The following is a 20148-nucleotide window of genomic DNA, read 5'->3' on the forward strand; positions in this document are numbered from 1 at the left end:
TATTTCTTTAAATGCATAGCATGCTATTATTCTTGCTCAAGGGAACTTCAACAGGTCAGATGGATCGCTGCGGACATTAAGGGCTAGTGACAGGCTTTTACATTTGCAGGTGTTCTCACTACATCACCTGGCAGCTCACCATTCCCAGCAGTACTATGACAACAGATCAATGGATTCAGCAAACAGAGCAAATTTCTCCTGTTCCTGTACTTCACTGAGTTATCCTCATACAGAGGACATACCAGATACTGAACTGATTCAAAAACAAAATACATCTTCTTTCAGCTACAAATCTATGGTAATGTGAGTGACTTGCGTCACTTGCATGATCTCTTGACTAATGCTCCTTTTGGCAAAAAGTTGCTGATATTTGTGTATTAACTACATGGATGCAAAAACATCACAGGTCAAAAAGCTGATAAAAGCCTTAAGACACAATATCAAAATCAGAATCAGAAATACTTTATTGATTGCCAAGGGAAAACTGGGTAATAAATTCTGGGAGGTTCTGCAGAGCATCCTCTAGCAGAGCAATTTGAAACATTAGTGTTTAAAAGAAAAAAAAAGTGTTTAAAATTTACTGTCAATTTAAATGAGAAAACTAATTTAAATTGACACTACAAATTCAATCAATCAATCAATCAATCAATCAATCAATCAAAAAAAAAAAAAAAAAAAAAAAGTAAAACAAAAACAAACAAACAAAAAAACCCTTCAACATTGCATGAAAAATACAAGAAAGATGTTTCAAGTAGCCTTACCTGTGCGTATAGGTTCTGCTGAGGGTAGGCACTGCGGATGGGGTACATAGCTGTTGGGTATGGGGTGGGGGTTGGGGTATAGGGAGGGGGCGCTCCATTTGTCTGAGTGGGGGGCACTTTGTATGGGGTGCCTGCTGGAGTATATCCTAAAGTAGAGAGAGATAAAGTTCGGAGACAGAAAGGAAACCTGACATTAGACTATGTTATTTTTATTTTTCTCAGGATAAAACATGCTACATGTTGTTAAGACTGCTTTTTACAGTAAACCCTGAAAGGAGAGTCCTTTACCAACGTGGGATTTTCTCCTCAATAGATGTTGTTGGAACTGTACAATTTCATCCCAGGTTTGTTGCATATCCTATAAAACCCACCAGATGGCAGAATGGAGCAGTGTTTCCACTGGACTTTATAAAGGCTCAAAACAATACAGCCGATAGTTTTTGTGTCTTGAATGCCTCATCTTACATATACAAACCAGGATAACAACATCTCTGAATAGTGCTGTACTGAGAGGAGAAGCTGCTGTGTAGTCAAGGTACATGGAGCGCATTCATTTTTCTGAGTGACCATATAAAAAGAACTACTGCTTAGGCTGATAGACTTACGACTACTATCACGACGACGACTAATACTACTGAATCATGCGGGTAACATTTTCACAGTTAAACTGCTGCTACACCCCTGGATGAAAAAAAGTACAGGCTATGGTATAGTGGTGGCCTCTGTTTCAGACTAATGAGGAAATGTCCCTACATGCAGTACACCCAAACCACCACTTGGAGGAGCCTGAAGGTCAAACATGCTAGCTAGTGCTGCTGGGGAGCTTATGAAAGCACTTCTCTCACACAAGGACAAGGGAACAAAGAGATGCTGGAGCTGCTATGTGTGTCTGAGAGAGAGAGAGCGAGTGAGAGCAAGCGACAGAGTGAGAGAGAGGGAGAGAAAGAGAGAGAGTGTGCATACTCACACACATTCCTTGCACTAACATGCATGCAGGGCATTAGAGCACAATGGTGTTTGACAATAACACAAAGGCCTACAGACACAAAATGGTTTCTCTATCCTGTGGTCTTAACGATATTGACCAAGACGATACTCTAATGAAAACATATATGGATGAATGGCCGATTCTTGTCTGAGATTCAAATTTTATTTTAAAATCACTGCATATCCACAGAAATTCACTGAAAAACATACATGAGGTAATAATAAAAGACCACTATCACTGGCATAAATATTAGCTCCAGTCATCTGCTTCACATATTCCTTTGGGAATCTACTCCTTTGATGGAATCTACTCAACCAACAAATGCTAAATTATGTGTCGGGATCCAAACTAGGCCATGGGACTGTTTCTGGATTGTCCCCAAATGACAGTGTCCATGACAAAAGACAAATGAGCCTGAGGAAGACTATATTTAGTCGATCTGGTTTCCTGTGCTGAAATAGTTAAATACCCGCCTCAGTAAACCAGCAAGTATACATAAACAGCAAATTTGAGGAGCACAGAGAACACTAGTATCCCCATCTGCTTCGGGGACGAGACACCGAACCCCAACAGAGTATAAGGCTGGCAGCAGCTGCTACCTGGCTGTGTTCCCATTCCTTCACCATTAGTACCCCTCAGGCCAAGATCACACTTAATCTATACTGCATTCACATTGCTGCAAATTATGTATAGAGCTCTGAACAAGATTGCACTGGCGGGCCGCACCCCCAAGGCAATGGTAGGGGAAACACTGGATGAGATTAATGCCTGTGGTATGACAAATTCAATTTTCTTACCAAGTTTGATTTCCAGGTGAAATATTATCACAAATGATTCAGACTAGGGGTGCACCGAAATTTCGGTAACCGAAAATTTTGGGCCGAAAATACCAAAAAACACACTTTCGGTTTTCGGTGGAACAGGTGAAAAGCAAGGCTGAAAATATTTTGATGTTGCAATCAGTGAGTGACAGTGACAACAATCAAGATGTCGGCGGTGTGGCAGTATTTCAGAGTGTCGGAGAATGACAGAAGAAAGGCCATTTGCGAAGCGTGTTCTGCTGAAGTATCTAGAGAGGACCATTTGCTCCATATCGTACTAAAGCAAAAATGCCCCTCTCCCCAGTCCCCGGCTAGCCTGCACTCACATTACTTAAAGCCCAAATGCGCCCAAGCGCGACTGCCCCCGGTATGCACGTCATCATGTTGAGATAAGACAACAGGCATGGTCCGACGTCATTATAAATCAATATAGTTCAAATACATTCATCATGTCTTCTTTATAACTAAAATACATTTTTGTTTCTTTTGATTAGACACAGGTTAAGTGATGTTTATGAAACACCCGGTCAGATCTGCTGGATCTGACAGGTGCGCGGCGCACACAGACTGCCATAATAACATTTAATCATAAATCAACTTTTGTTTATACGCGATTGCAGCAGCACAATGGACAGCGACACAGACAATTTGGTTGATTAGTGATTGCGCAACGCGGCCATTTGCCGGTCATCGCGCTGCGCACATTAAACAATTTTGCTTTGATCAGCGTTTTTTTTTTTTTTAATTTTATGCAATAGTAAAAAAAAAGGCAAAATAAATGGAAAAACTGAACAACCGAACAGCCGTTTTCGGTGAAAAGTGTTTAATTTTTTCGGTTTCTGTCACAAATTTTCATTTCGGTGCATCACTAATTCAGACTTCAAGTAAGAACATGGGAAAACAATATTTGTTTTAGTTAAGGATGCATAATCAATACACAAATCCAATGCATCAACCTTAGTGTTATCCTGACCTTAACCTAAACACTGAGTAACAGTCATACAAGGGGATCCAGCATAAAACATAGGTGATTTCCCAAGTGTGGATTGGAAAAACCAGTGATTGCTCATCAGATTACCATAACTATGAAAAATTATTCTGCAGAAACTGGTGTCACACTTATTGCCTACTGTGTATTATGCTCTCAAATCCCTACAAAATACCTGGAACAAGGATCAGGCAGAATAAAACCAATAAATGCTTGTAGGTTACCACTTAAATAACAGGATTAACTTGTTCAGTTAGACTACTCAGCCTGCGGAATCATTTGCATAAATCAGAGTACTCTGATATAGTTTACATTAAACTGTGCATTAAGTGTCTCTCTGCCAGCCTAGCTGTGTTTTTTCCTGCTGTTTGTGACGAGATGACAGAGAAAGATACCTAATTTGGTAGGAAGAATTCTAAAACATATCTTAAAATTGGGTACAAATGGTAACATTTTGCCTCCCCAGACACTCCGTTGTTGAATATGCACAAATTAATCAATTACCTGTTTGTGTGTGTGTGTGTGTGTGTGTGTGTGTTAGAGCTTACCTGGTGGATACCCAGGACTGCCTGTTTGATACAGGTTGGGTGTATAGGTGGGAGCCGTGGTAGGATACCCTCCTGGATAGCCTAGAGGACATTGTAAAGGAGAGGGGAATTATTAGGAACTGTAGCTTAACACACAAACAAATAAACAAAAAAAGAAAAAAAAAAAAATCACACATAGAGAGGTATTCAAGGACCACAAAGATACACAGCATAAATCCAAAGAGACGCACATACACAGGTAGGGCACTACTTAGTTCTGAGCAGGATGTGCACAGATGGTACTCATTAAAAAAATGTCTGCACCAATAACACAACCGGATGAATGCATCACACACACACACACACACACACACACACACACACACACACACACACACACACACAAGTGTGCATGCAAACACACCAATCTGGCAGACGAAACACACCTGCCAGTATGGTACGGGAGACTATTCAGAAACATTAGTAATGTACACGGGTAAGTGCAAGTGAGTGCACATGTACACACACAAACACACACTAGTACATCAATCACACATAAGCAAACAAAGCAGATTTGATCTGAGACAAAGCGTTTCTGATAAAAGGGTGAGTTTCAGACAAACAGATAGAGCGGGGAAGAGAGATGAGAAAAAGGAGAAAAGCAGTCAATCTCACAGATTGTTGCAGTCTTGAGGCCTTTCTATATCTAGCTTTGGCTGCCGTCTGCTGCTGTGGGCTGAGCTATTAATTCATTTAATGGGTCCTGTAAGTCCTTGGTTTCTGTATACACGGTAAAACACTCCTCAACAGTCCTACTTTGATTTTGAAGGTGTTTAGAATTGATACTTGCAGAGATGAAAGGTGAGAAAATTAAAACGACTGGTTTTGCCTAATATATGTGAAACAAGAAAAAAAGGTTCAGTTCAATTCAGTAACTTTATTGGATTGAATCTGAAAAACAATCAGTCATTTACACATTGACAAAGATAACAAATTGTTGTGAATACATTCCTGCATCCACTTAATCTGGCCTAACAATCCCTTTAAATGGACGATATTATAAAATACACAATGCAGTTAAGCACAGTGCCGTAGAGCCTTACACAGACTCAATTCAGTTTAGCAGTTCATAAGCAACTTCAAACTGATGAATTTTTCATATGCAATATAATAGTAATAATAACCATAATATTAATTCCTATTCTTCTTCTTCTTCTTCTTCTTCTTATTATTATTATCATCAATTATTACTATTTTTTTATTTTTTTTATACAGATTTTAAGGTTATTTTGGTTCCATTCAGTTATTATCTACAACAGACTAACAATGTGACAGCATGCCCCAAATTTAGGACCAGAGTCAGTCCACAAATCTTTGGTTCAGGTCAGACAGGTGTGACAGCTGTGACAGGGACACTGCCCACTTTGTTTTATCTCTGTTGTCCCTCAGCTTCAATCTTTCTGTTCCCAACAGGACAAATTAAAAAAAAAAAAAAACTATTCTGCATAATATTACATATAGTCATCTTATTTAAATTTTTGCTCAGCAATGGCAATTTCATATTTAGTGTGTCAATGTTTATGTAACATTTGAGTCAATAAAAAAGGAAATTTGGCACATCATAATATAGACCTGTGTGCTCAGGTCTTTTTTTACGCTGCATACTCAAGTTTTACTGGGAGGTCTCTTTCTGGGAAGGTTTAAAAAAAAAAAAAAAGTAAGGACAATTATACAGAAAAAAAGCGTTTTCCTAAAAACAAATATGGAATTCTGAGTTCTTTACACTCAAAGTGTAAAAATACGCATGTAAAAGAAATATTCCTGTCCTCCCAAGGTAGTCTGATTGCCCCTGAAGGCATTGCTACCCACAGATGGAACACAAACCAGCATGACCAACAATGTTTTTGTTTTATTCTGGCAGACTGCAGTCTGCCTTTTTAAGTATTAAAGAAAACGCTCATAATAACCTGCAAATTTAGGTCAGCAGGATGTGACCAATCAGTCCAAACAGAAAACATCTGACAATGAGCAGTATGCAAGAAAGGAAAAGCTTGGTGTCACTGTAAAGCCCACCAATCAATAGCTGCAGAGCCAGCCAGATACTCTAAAATCAATAGTGCAGGTATATTCATCTAAGACTTATCTTGGCTCAAAATCATACCAAGGTAGGACCTCCCATCATCATTTCAGTGGATATGTGTGCATGGTTTTGTGGTCTATATCAATCCAAATATATGCAGTAACTCAAATGGTTATTTCGGTCATTAAAAATATTACTATAAATTCTAAAGATATTATGTTTTATACTGACAGTAAATTATGAGTGATAAAAATTAGGACTTCTTAAAAGATATTAAGAAAACAAGGATTAGCATAAGACAATAAGTATATATTACGTTTTTAATGTTTTTTAATGCTGTAAATGTGCATCAACATCAGGAAGGCTTGTAAACACTGGAATAACGCAGGTCAATATTTTCAATATTTTGGCCAGTAAATCTTACTATAAAAAAAAAAAAAAAAAACAGCTCTACATCTTTGGCATTTTCACAGGACTGCATTTTAAAGCTAGCTCAATTTGGTGGGAATACTGTGAACCTGTCAACACTGGCCAGTAAGCAACCACTAAGCTGCATCAACAACTTTTGTCTTTGACACTGGGTCACCTGCCTGATCAGACATCTCTAGCATAAAATAATGACCTGTAAAAAGTCCCTGTAAAATCCATGCTGTGTTTCAATGGAAACAATTCTATCCTCCAGAGGAAGATGCAATGTTGCTCTGGATTAGCAACAGCCAGCTGTGCAGCTGTAACAATTAACAAAACACGGGAGTATCTAACTGCACAATGAAAAATTACAGATGAACAAATTATTTTCTGACTGAATATAATGAAAAGGACATTATATGAAATAGATATTAGGGGGTAGGATTAAATATGTTTTTACTTCTTCCTACTCCTTTTTGAGCATGTTAATAATGATAGATGAATTTTATTTTTATTTCATTTATTTTTTTATTTTACTTCATGTTTTTGGACCTTTGTTTTCTTATTTACCTTTATTTAGTATTGATTATTATTTTGTTTTGTTTGATTTTACTGCTGTTTTTATGTTCAAAATAAAGATCTCAATCTCAAAAATTGCATACTATTATTTACATGTATTTTGATCAAGGTGGCCCAGGAAATGATCCAGGTTGTCACCTAGAAAATCTTACTGTAGGAAAAAGTAGGTTGTATAAAGATATATAATCTCTGACTGGGTTGTATAAAGATATATAATGTTCACACAAAAATCAATGTTGCTGCCAATGCTCCTGCCAAAAATCCAAGGATCATGGGGTGTCTGACACCCTGGAGACCACAAAGTAGTCCACCTTTGTCCTTAAGGAGTTGAAGGATAGTACACAACATTGGGAACCTGGGAAAGGCAGAACTGTTGTCTCTGAGAGACCAGGAGCAACACTCCTGAACAACTGATGCCACAGAACTTAGTGATGGTCCAGGAGCAGACAGAGGCCAGGAGCTTAAGCATTAAAAATGGAAAGGAGCAAGATGCCAAACTGCATATTTCAGGAGCACTGTTTTCAACTTTGATCTAGTTACATTAAAAAGGTATCAGAGATTTTAATCAAAATGGGCCAGTGAATACAAATGAAATACAGGCTTTTATGAGGGAAAGATTTAAGTCAGTCATCAAAGTATGTTTGATGAGGGGTAGCACAGATGCTGAAACCGTAAAAACAAAGACAGAAAAGGAGGCCCTGAGAGTCTGGATTAAGAGGTACATCTGTGAACTGAACTTGATGAGCACTGATGAAATTGTATGGCAAATGCAATTCAACATGTAGGAGGAAGTGAGGATGAAAAATGGAGATCATCAGGAGTAAGTGTGTGCAGATTGACAAAATGGAAACCAATGGTGGCAACAAACCAAAGCAGCCTCCTACAAGACAAATTTAATAAGCCCAATTCAATGAAGAAGAGACTGACTAAAGACAAAGATGATAATAAGGCTTTAAACTCACTTGAAACTAAGGCTTTAAATTAAGTGCTTTAAACTGAGATCTGCCAGCATGTGACTCATGAAACGTGGACATTTGCTCCTAACTGTTGATACATTTAACACTGTCAACCATCATATCCTGGTTGATGGACTAGAATTGTTTACATAACTGTTTTACATTGCTTTGGATCCGCTTTAACAAACAGAGATTTTCTTGACTCCCACAATAACTTCTCATAACACGGTAAATATCCTTGGTGGTCTGGCCCCAAGTCTCAATTTAAGGCTGGGCTCTTGCCCCAGGCCCTTATTCTGTACATGATATTAACAGAAACACTGGTTTCCACAATGGATGAAACAACTTTATCTTAACTAAACTCACCTCAACCATATGACTAAGTTCAAGTTTCAAGTTCAAGGTTTTTCTATCACTTCTTTTGACTAAGGGGTACGTTAGTTATTTCATCCTTGGCCCATGGCCGATATTCCCACAAAATCTGGTAGAAATCCGAGCATCCGTTTGGAAGTTATGTCACTGTGTGATGAACAGTCAGACGTACACTGATTCATAGTCCTCACCCCACCCCCTCGGCTTTCATCGGGTGGGGAACAATAATGTGAGCTCAGAATGTGAGCAAATATTGCAAAATGAATCGAGCCTGTACAGAATAAGCAATGATAGCACCTTGTTGTCCCACGCAGTCAGAGTCAGCCGGGTTAAACCAGTTATTGTGTGATGCCTACAATGGTCCACAACTATCTAATCCTGCAAGTCTGCATTCTACATTATCCACAATATCAAACCGTGACTCACCAGGTGCTCACTCTTTGTGCAAGCTCCTGTGATCCACCCCCTGGCAGGACTGCCAAAGTAGCCCCTCATCCAGAATTCTCCAGCCTGCCTTGTCCTGAGCCTGAGTCTTTGCAAAATCTCCCATGTCACTCCCTCCTGCACCTCCTCCCCTCAAAGCTTATGGCTGCTTGTATCAAATTTAAAGTCCTGTGCCTGATGCAAAATGTTGTTCCTCCAGGCGAGGGCCCAGCCTTACATTACAGTCCTTGTCCCTTGCTTTGCTGCTACCGGCGGTTTAACTTTCCCTTCCCTGTGGCGACTTAGGTATTGTACCACAAGGTCAGACTTTCTTCTCTCCTGCTTCCTCACTAGTGGAATGATATTCCCACTGCAGTCAGGACAGACATCCCTTATCTGACTCATCTCTTGATCTTGTGAAATGCCTCTCCCCTACCTTGCTCTCCCCCTAAATGCCATCCTGTCTGCTGTATATTCATCCTCTACTGAAAATGCTTTTCTTGTGTAAAGAAACATTCTCCCACTGTTCTCTCTAGCTTTAATTTATGTGACATTTCTATATTGTACATAATTCTGATGATCATATTTATTTTGTGTAGCGTTATTGCGCTGTAGCTTTGACTCTTGCACATTTCTACTGGCTGCTTGTTATTTTTGTGACCCATTTATTTAAACTCTATTGTACCTACTGCATCTTGTTCTGGGTAAGAACATCAACTAAATGTCTAAATTTTTTCAGGGGTGTTCTGCAATGTGATGCTGTTGGGAACGTGTGGCTTGCAACTGTGGCAAGATTTACTATTTTTTCAGTGCCTTTTAACATTTTTTAATGTCTTCACTTACCCAATGAATGTGTGTCACACACATTTATGTCAAGTTAATGTCTATTTCCAAGTGTGTAATTTGCCCAACCACAGCAACGATCTGTCATTAGAAGGAGTTCATCACAATATCGCAGATGGTGAATGTGTGTTTGTCTTACCTGTGAAGGCCATGTTCTTAGGGTTTCCATATGGGGTCCCGGGCTGAACGGGGCTGTAGACTGGATTCATACCCGAAGATAACCTGTTCTTACTGAGTAAGAGATGATGGGAAGAGAGATGTGTGATAGATGGGGGAGGGGAAGATATGAGAGAGAAAAATGGAGGGGAAAGAAAGATGTCAGCATAACCCATGTAAACTGGAAATTGTCAGGATTATCAAGCACACACACACACACACACACACACACACACTTTAATCCCACATTCATATTCTTAAGGCGACATTCAGACAAAGGATTTAGCTAGCATGCAACAAAATCAAGACACATAAATTCTCACCTTCAGCTGGCTTTCCCTTAAGCAGATATTTTAAAAATGAGTCTTGCAATGAAAGATACAAGGGCTGAAGCAAGATGACAAATGGATCCATTGAAAACAATGGCCAGCTTTCCTGTGTGGCTAGCCAGGATCTACAGGTAAGCGTAACTTCAAAAGGGCCAAAAAGGGCCAACCAAGGCTTACTGACTTGCCTGGTTTCCAATACGGACTTAACAGGGCTGTGGTGGAAAAAGTGGCTATTGAAAAAACGAATTACTATTTTTCGACTGCAAGAAGCGCAACACACCGTGTAGGCTATTACATGAGTTCTGAAGGCATTTCTATTGCCAACGACACAGTTATAGGTTAAGATCCTGGAACCCGATTTAGTCGCTGCTTGGGAGGTGATAGTATGGCCCTTTTCGACTGCATGAACTTAGCAAGACACGCCATGTTGTGCAGGCTATTTCACAGGTTCTGAAAGCGTTTGCATTGGCAATGACGCGGTTACAGGTTGAATTGTTTGAGTTGACTGGAACACAGTTCATCAGGTTCCAGGAACTTTTAAGGAGGCGCTAGCAGGGATGTTATCTTGATTGGTCCAAATGGTAACCAGAGGACTACAACATAAAGCAGCCAGCAAAGACCAAACTGCAAGTTGTACTAACGGGTGCATGTCCTCATCAGTATTTGGGGAGAATAAATTATCTACCCTGAATGCCTCATGTACACAGTTTAACAAACAACATAAAAGTAACATCGGAGAACTACCACTGTCTCAAGGCAGTGAGCATGATGTGGTGGGAAAAAAGTCTCCTCATGGCAGCTATACTGATGTAGAGGTGCTGGAGGGGGCTGTCTTACTCTGGGAGGCAGAACAAGGGAAATACACTGCCAAAAGTATCAGAGGCTAATATAATCTGTCAACAACTGGGGGTTAAAATAGGTTAGTTACATAGCCTGATGCTTCACAACTGTATTGATGTAACTGACTCAGTTTTTAATTTACTTTTTACAGTATTCAGTGGGATCTTGACTTGGCTCTTATAAGCAGTGATCTGTAATTTTAAAAAAAATCATTATAGATCTATAATATAATATTATAGATCAGCGGACAGAAATGAATAAAAGAAAAAAATAAAACGCTAATTACATTTGGGAGAGCAGGGCATCCAGTGCACAGTCAAATACTAGGGAGACAAAGTAAAACTACAAAAAAAAAAAAAAAAGGCCTGAAGCACCTACTATCCCTCATGTTTGGTTCTCCATGCAGTGGAAAAGGAAACAAAAGGCAGCCGCTGAATTTCATGAGTTCTGGCAAGTCCCAGGTTAAGGAAAGTTCCAAGTTCACCCTTGACAATCGAAAAGGGCCACAAGGTTTCTGGGAATAGTTGACATGAAGGTACCTTAACAGGCACCTGAACAGAGCCATTTATACTATCTCCCATAAAGCATCTTTCTCTGTTAATTTCACCGTGTAGATGACGATGTCTCATTTACTCCTCTATTATTTTAACTTACCTGGTTAGTGAAAGTGTGTCTGCGCATAAATACATGTGACTGTGTGTGTGTGTGTGTTTGTGTGTGTGTGCGTGCATGCCCCGTACCTCTTGTGCGTGTCTGGCTGATACATGAAACTGAATTTGTCTGTGGGATGCCCGCTCGCCATTCTCGCTGTATGCAAATGAGGAAGAAGTGGAAGTGGATATGCAAATCTGAAATTAAAACAGCGAGAGGTCATGATTACAACGAACACAGGAGAGGAAAAAAAAAACACAGCAAAGCAAAGCACCACTGCAACAGCAAATGGTTAGTGACAGCAGCAGGGGGGACAGTGACAGAGACAGTGTATCTGAGTGAGTGAGTGCCAAAAGAGCTGTGTTCGAACCATCAGTTAATGCATTAAGTAATAGTGCCCAACAGTGCAAATAGCTAATTTATGTACAGATGATAGTGTAAAAATGGCGCAGAGTGCTTGCTGTTAATTGTTGTACACAGAATTTCCTAATTATACCTTCCGTGATTTAAGTGTGAGCATGAGTCAAGCTGTGTTCTGTATTGACTAGTGCACAGAGAAGTGCAAAAGCTAGAGCCTGTTATTAATTTCTTGGTACATACATGGTGTGTATGTGTGTGTGTGTGTGTGTGTGTGTGTGTAAGAGAAAGAGAGAGCGAACATGACTGTATGAGAGTGAATATGTGATGTACTGTAAGAACATCAAATACAAGCAGCACAGAAGCACAAAACACCCAGTGACTGGGAGAACAACACATCAGAGTAAAAGAAGGTGCAAAAGACACAAATAAAGAGAGAACAAAATACAGTAAAATAAGCCAAGTCCTGCACCAAGCCATGTGTAAGCATGATCCAATACAAAGATGAGCCACAACCACAAAAGCATTGCAAAAACACAGAGCGGGACAGCTAAGGAATGAAAATCTAAAATAAAGGAAGAAAGAAACAAAGAAAAGGCGTGCTTGTGTGTGTGTGTGTGTGTGTGTGTGTGTGTGTGCGTGTGTGTGTGTGTGTGTTGTGATGCACGGCCCTGTAACAAACCTCTCCTCATGGTTAAAATTTGAGTTCAAAAACATTTAATGTGGACCTTTACTCCATTTGGGCTCTTAAAGGAGATGGGACATGGAACGTGATGGCAGTCATCTGGCCAGTTTTTCTGTCTGCACCTTGCTTGTGAGTGTGGCTCACGAGTGTCATCTATAAGTCTGCAAGCAACACGCTGTGGCAAGCTCACCCAACCATTCTCCTCTCATGGTAAACTACGTCATTTGTCTATTTCTGCTTCCTGTAGAAATACGAATGTTCAAATTCTCTGAACTGAACAGGCGTATCAGAAACATTTCCAAGTGAATTCTGAACTGCTCCATCCTGGGCTTAGAGATCACTGCCAGCTGACAGTGACACCACCAACAATGCTAGGATTTGCCATCATCATGGGCATGTTCTGAGGTGAGATGAATTGTACCAAATGACACTTCTAATTAAGCAAGGAAGGATTTCTATGCCAAATCCAGGAGCACTGATGTCAAAACGCCCACCCTGGCCCTAAAAAACAAATGCACCCACATATTTGTGCTAGTGTTCAGCTCTGAGCATCTGTGGCATTTGTGGATAGCCAAGTATGGCTTAGCCAGTCCCTCTAGGAATGTGATCATTGATTCCATAATCTCCTGATTTTGTGGCAACTTTGCTAAAAATGTATGCAATTTGCAGACTTTTACTTTTCCCTCGAGTAAAATTGTGATAACTGAGGGACATGGCCAAAGTCTTACCATGGCACATCAACACATTAATAATCACTTCCTGTGGTAATAAACATAGGACATATATAGAAACAATTATACATACTTTAGTGCTTGTCTTTTTAATTTTGTATATAAAAAAAGAAAATTCATAGGCACAATTCAAAGGAAATTACTACAAGGATTCTGGTCTTTATGAATATATCTTACAAGTCAACATGAACACCAAACAGCATATCCATAAATCTGTATGGTTTCATAAAAAAAAAAAAAAAAAAAAGAATGTATGAGATAGACTTTGTGTTTGTTACATTGAGACTAAAAGTGTGCAAATCAACAGTTCTCTGATGAATGGAAACTATGGCCTAATAGTGCAGGTTATATGAAAACTAAATGTTCTTCCACCTGTGGACTATCTGAATTTTCCTTGTTTTGTCTGGCAACAAGTCAGATGTTGAAACTGTATTAACTATACAGTTTTAGAGATGGGAACAATCATAAATCAGTGCTGGGCTACCACTGCAGAATTTACAAGTGTGGGAAACAGTGCACCTGTCACTTGTTTCCACACTGATTCCATTTTTAAATGTGCATTACGTGTGTGACACACAAATGAGTAAACACTAGGGATGTCCCTGAGGAGAGATGCACAGTGCTGAAATACTGTGTGGAATTATTTTCCGTTTTAACTGAAAACAGCCTGACAATTCTGTGCAATGTTGCAAAGCAAGCATTTCTAGAAGTGGTAAGAACGGTGCCTCACACAGCAAAAGTTCACATTTTAACCTTTAACTCCTGTGGGTGATTTTGTCATTGCTATAAGGCTGAGTTTTATTCAAACGTGCAAAATTTTATTTTAAATTCTAGTGAAGATCCCAAGATTTCCAGAGATAACAAATATGTCCTGCCGAATTACAGGGAAATGTGTGTAAAATGATGCACAAAACACCAAGACATTTAGGCTACTATTTGATGTGATGGTTCAATCACAAAACAATGAGTATTTCACTCAGTGTACGTGTGATGCAGCTTCTATGAAGCATTGAAACCAGCAGATTCACAATATGTATGCGATATCTGTCAGATATACATTTTGTGAATCAGAGTTCAAAATATTAAATAACCTATTTCAAATATCTTATGGTTATAATGGTGTTCAACAATGACCATTAACAGAGCACTATGACACAGGCTATTTTTCTTAAAGCAGAGAAATTGCTTAGTGTGCCTATAGTTGGATGGTTTTACACACCTCAGCTCATTCATAGTGAGTAGCTGTATTATGTATAGATGGGATCGAGACTCTTTAATGACAAATTCTAAATATTTAATGATTTGGATCAAGGCCCAAAAAAAAAAAAAAAAAAAAAAAAAAAGTTAACCAGGACATCCATAGTAAACACCACTGAGACCCAACCAGGAGAGTGGTGACTTATTAGTTCTTCTGTTTCAAAAACTCTGCCCTCAGCCCTCATCAACACTGTCTGAGGAGCTGTCGAACCTATTGCTCCACACACTCTTCTCACAACACATGCCTTCATTAATCTATCTCATGACCTCTCTCTCTTCCTTTGTCTTATCAGGCCATGTCCACATTAAGAGAGGTGAAAACATGAAAATGCATATTTTTCCTCTGGTTTGATCTGTGTACTCACAAGTGTCTCAGCACCATATCAAGATACTAACTCCCCAGAAACGCATATCCCATGACTGATCAAATACACAGAGGACCTACGGTGACTGAAGTCTACCTATGTCTCATGGAAACGCGGTTAACCGTCAACAATTCTGATGCAAAAGTCAGATTCCCCACTGTGAGGGCTGACAGGGATGCTAAACTTTGCAATTTAGCAAAGGTTGGTTACCTGCAGCGTCTGTACACATCAGATGGTCTAGCCCAGGGCATGTGTCTGGTAAGGAGATGAGAGCATTATCCATTGTTGGAGGACGCCATGGCAATGGGAACCACACAAGAAGGACGAAATCACAAATATGCAGAAAAATGCTTCTCCATGTTTGGTCTTTGTGACTGTATCTGCCAGTCCACACTACTTCACAAACACAGAGTATTCAAACTAATATGCTGTTGGCTGCCAATCCAGAAATCTCTGCCATAGGGAATCAGATATCCCAGACCAATGTGAATGCTAGGCCCAAACGTAGCTAAAATTATGTGTCTTTCCACCCAAATTAGTGTAAATCTGGATGTGTAGATGATTTTTCCCTCCCATTCCTACCTCCTTCATCCGCTTGCCCTGCTCTTCCCTCTCATCAGCTTCCTCCACCTTTCCTTTCCCATTAGTCAGTGATAGGGAACAATGCCCATTCATTATAACATGGACAGGTGGCTAACCTAACCCTGAGGTCCTATCTTGCTAACATCACCCAGCCTACCACAGCTGTGCCTGAATAGGAAAGATGAAGATGGGTGTACGTTAATCTGAGAGACTGTGTGTGTGTGTGTGTGTGTGTGTGTGTGTGTAGGCAAAGTAGATGAGGTATGAATGGGCAAATACAAGAAGGGAAACACCACTGTGTGTGTCTAATGAAGGCATGCCTGTGAAACAAAGGTCGGTGGGAGTATGTGTGATGAGTAGGAGTGTCTAACCACAACTTCCTTTGTTTTCAGGGGGAGGTGATGATGAGGTGCTTTGGGCCTCTTTTTCTAAAAAAAAAACCCTTTCTAACCATAAGCCCTTCTATTCAACAGACCACTAGCCATGATTGTAAAGGCCACTCTCCAGAGGGCATTCACTATAAACCAGTGTGTGTGTGGATTTGTGAAGAGACGGGAGGGGAAGAGAGCGAGAGAGGGAGAGAGAAAGAGAGAGGATGTACTTGTAAGTAAAGTGAAAGGAACAGAGACAAATCCAAACATCTGAACATCCATGTTTCAGAAGCTTGTCTTGTGCTTGAGGCACACTTGAGAAAAACAAAAATAACAAAAACAGACACCAAATTGTTGGTTGCCTGAAAATGTCACAAGCACACAACCCTGAATGCTCAGAGACAGGAGCCAAAAACGCTGCTGTGCTTGACTGAAGTTGCTATAACTTGAACAAGTACTCATTAAGCTAAAATTGAAGTTCATGTGATGATTTTGTTTTGCTTCCTATTTGGTTCCTCAAACATTTGAACAAAATGTTCCAGCCCCCTTAGTCAGCAGTATTCTGCTTACTTAATAAAGCTTGTAATATGCATAATTACCCACCAATAGTATCATGCTGACAACTTTGGATGAATGCTCATTTAAGCTTCAGCAGACAGACAGTTTTTTTTTTTAAGATTATTTTTTCTGCATTTCTGCTTTATTTGACAGTCACAGTGGAGATAGACAGGAAAGGCAGGGGGAGAGAGAGGGGATGACATGATTGGAACCCCGGTTGCTGCGATCGGGACTAAGCCCGGCACGCTCTTAACTGGTGAGCCACCAGTGCGCCCCAGCAGACAGACCGTTTGAAGAAAACCACCAAGGCTAGAATTCAGTCTAATTCTGTGCGTCTGTCTGTCAGACCCATTTTACAAAAAGTGATTGAATCTGTCCTTTCACACATCTCTTTGTGATTAAAACAAACAAACTAAAAAAAACACGCTAACTTCAAAAAGTGCTGGGTTAGTTGCAGTGCAACATCCTTAATGCAGTTATGGGTCTAGTGGTTTACGGAGAACTTTGGCAGTGATGGTGGAAATTTGGTACACAGCTGTGATACACCTGTCTGTGTTAGGCTGACATACACACCATTGTTTCAAGTAATATGAGAACAAATAGATGATGACAGAATAAATGATGATAGAATAACATTTATTTAGAGAATGCTGAATTACTTGGACTGTTCATACTCTACACTTTATGTTCATACCCAGCCAGAGTCATTTTCAAGAGGTTCTTTGATTCACAAATCATTTTTCAAGCTGAATTACAAGAATGACTAAACCATGATATATAGCGTCACTATCTAAAAATTATTCTAAAACTAATGTCACTTAAAATTTTGTCTACACTGCCCACACTATACTAGTTTAGTAATTTCTGTAGGTGGCTCAGAACTAGGACAGAGTCCAAATACTTTCATGCAAGACTATAAATTGGAAATGGACACTTGTAACCCTCGAGACGCGCAGCCTTTATTTTTCACTTGTGTACAGATGAGGTGTGGAAATACTAAAATCAGTTTTAGCCTAACTGTGTTCCCTAGTACATATCAATAAAACAAATACACAGACGTCGTTCCCACCTGGCATTAAAATGCGCCTTTGGTGATCTGATCACAAGAGGACAGCTCTCAGTCCGTCCGTTCACACTTGGCATTAGAATGCGTCTCCACATGCGTCTCAACTGCCCACTTGTGATCGGATCTCACTTTCATGCTCTATATGCAAATAAACACGTATCATTTCCATTTGGAGAGATTGAGGGAGGGAGAGATTGTCAAATGCACAGTAAAACAGACAGTAACACCATACAATGACATTCTTTCCTAGTCCTCATTCCACAGAAAAAAAATGTATATATAAATAAAATAAAATAAAATGGCACTTAACAGGCTGCAGGCATTAATCAAAAGAATGCTAGAAAGAGGGTGAGGAAAAATGTGTTTAATTGCGCTTGGGCACACAATTTAAGAAGGCAGCCACCTCCAAATTTCATATGGAAGAAAAACCATGCATTTTGTCAATACATATTTTAGAGACTCCAAAAATTTCTTGCATCATGTTTTTAGGGGAGCTCATGTCTTACTAAGGGGTACTGAACCCCTCCTGGCTGTAGTCACCACACTGCAGGCAGACAGTTTGTGTTTTCAATTCAATATACAGCTGCTTTATAGCTGACCTGCACTTCAGTTTGTATTTGATCCATCAAATACATCAAATCCGAGTCAGGTAAGATATTTTCTTTGTTGGAAAAGAGACAGTCCGGGTAGAGGACAGGTGAGTAGGCGGTCCTTCAATCTGTCCTGGGACATATGTCTGTTTACACTTAAAATGTCCCAGGCCACCCCCGAATGTGGCCTGAGCGATCGAATCTCAAGACGCATTGAAGATGCATTGCTGCTGTTTACACATGTAATTAGAGGAGTCAGCCTGGATTGGAACACGTAGGGTGGATGTTGATGCCAGGTGGAAACTGCCTCATTAGGTCTGTTTGAAAGTCAATGATTCGAATCAGCCATCACTGACCCCGAGGTCATCTGACAAGTCTGAATCAAGCATTTTCCTCTCCCTTTTAAAAATGTGCACTGCAATATCACACATATAGTATTTCTATAGTATTCTATAGTATAGACATTCAAACTGCATCGCTGCTGAAGAAAATGGTTCACAGATAATGATGCTATTAAAGAAAAACATTCTAGGGAAAACAAAGGACCATGACTTTTGAGCTAAGCTGTTCAATCTGCTTCATAATTTAATTGTTTACATTTTATAATGATTAAAAAATGAGGTAGTTACAAGAGCTCAATTTAACCAGATGTACCTGTTCTCTGTCACGATATTCCAACAAAGACATATGGTAATTCAAACTATCCGGCCATTAAAATGTTATACAACTGTCTTAGTAATTTTTGTTTTTATTTTTAATTTGCTTTTTTAATTGCCCAAGCATGTTTGCATGACTCTGTTGCATTGGATTGTGATTTCTCTGACTACTGAAACATATGCCAATATATTTTCTTACTGCCATAAAGATATGAATTTAAAATAATAACAACAGAAAAGCAAATGGCAAACAGTTAATTTGTCGTATCGAATGGCTGAATCAGACCTAAGTCGGGTACAGCCATGCACATTTACACTGTGACTGTGACCTGAGCACATGATGAATATGGAGGTCTGATCCTGCATTGTTCCAGATTCCATCTTCTAAGTTTCATGGAAGATGGAATATTTCTTGTGGCTGATGTGACTGTAAATAAATTGTGTGTAGCGTGTGTGTGTGTGTGTTTTAACACAACACTAATAATGTTGGTTCCACTCCATAAAGGGAGATTCCTGCAGCCTAGGGGGACCAGAGGAGGTAATAATGAGGGAGGAGGAGGAGGAGAGGACAGTAAAAGAATAAACCACACACACACACACACACACACACACACACACACACGCTCAAGCTACCATTCCTGGAAAACAAGTACAATACAACCCCCACCCCAATTCTCTCCTCCCACATAATACCTCACCAGGCATCTGCTCTTTAGGCAACACATCAAAACCAGTAGGCGTTATCACACTTCACCACAGGACTGAATAGAAATGAATAGGTTTATTTTAAATCCTCAAGACAGGGAGCATTTCACTCAAACAGGCTAAAAATACAGACCCCAAAAACAGACATCAACCAATAAAATGTTGACTGTAACTAGTGTGGTGCACCAAGCCCATTACTTTCTGTAAATCAAGTGCAAAGAGAAGTAATAATGCATGCAACCAATGCATACTCTACTCATACTGATTAATTGCTTCTCACTCACTTATTGCGGCATCTATCTTTATTCTTGCCTTATTCTGCAACTAAATCATGATACAAAGGTCATGATATGATTTGTATCACACTACATTGCAAAACTCTTCAGAACTGGGTTAAAATACACAGAGCTTAAAGGGATTATTCAACCATAATGCATAATTTTTGTATCAACTACTCACCATGTGCTGTCTTCAGCCCCTTAAGAAGAGTGTTTTATTTGCAA

The 20148-nt window shown here is 39.6% G+C and overlaps 1 protein-coding gene across 2 annotated transcripts in view; it reads right to left on the reverse strand.

Annotated features, from left to right (window-relative positions):
- The window catches only part of fam168a (family with sequence similarity 168 member A), a 39377-nt gene that overhangs the window by 7817 nt on the left and 11412 nt on the right, over positions 1–20148 (reverse strand). Inside the window, exons 2-5 of one of the 2 annotated variants that reach the window (XM_030066679.1) lie at positions 11812–11919; positions 9886–9977; positions 4107–4187; positions 762–907 (exon numbers count right to left, since the gene is read on the reverse strand). In XM_030066679.1, the coding sequence (XP_029922539.1) occupies positions 762–907; positions 4107–4187; positions 9886–9977; positions 11812–11873 (381 nt within the window). In that variant the 5' untranslated portion in view covers positions 11874–11919. The remainder of the gene's footprint in view (positions 1–761; positions 908–4106; positions 4188–9885; positions 9978–11811; positions 11920–20148) is intronic. The other variant, XM_030066680.1, reaches the window with a different exon arrangement.

This window comes from Myripristis murdjan, chromosome 13, assembly GCF_902150065.1.
Source record: "Myripristis murdjan chromosome 13, fMyrMur1.1, whole genome shotgun sequence".
Lineage (NCBI taxonomy): Eukaryota > Metazoa > Chordata > Actinopteri > Holocentriformes > Holocentridae > Myripristis > Myripristis murdjan.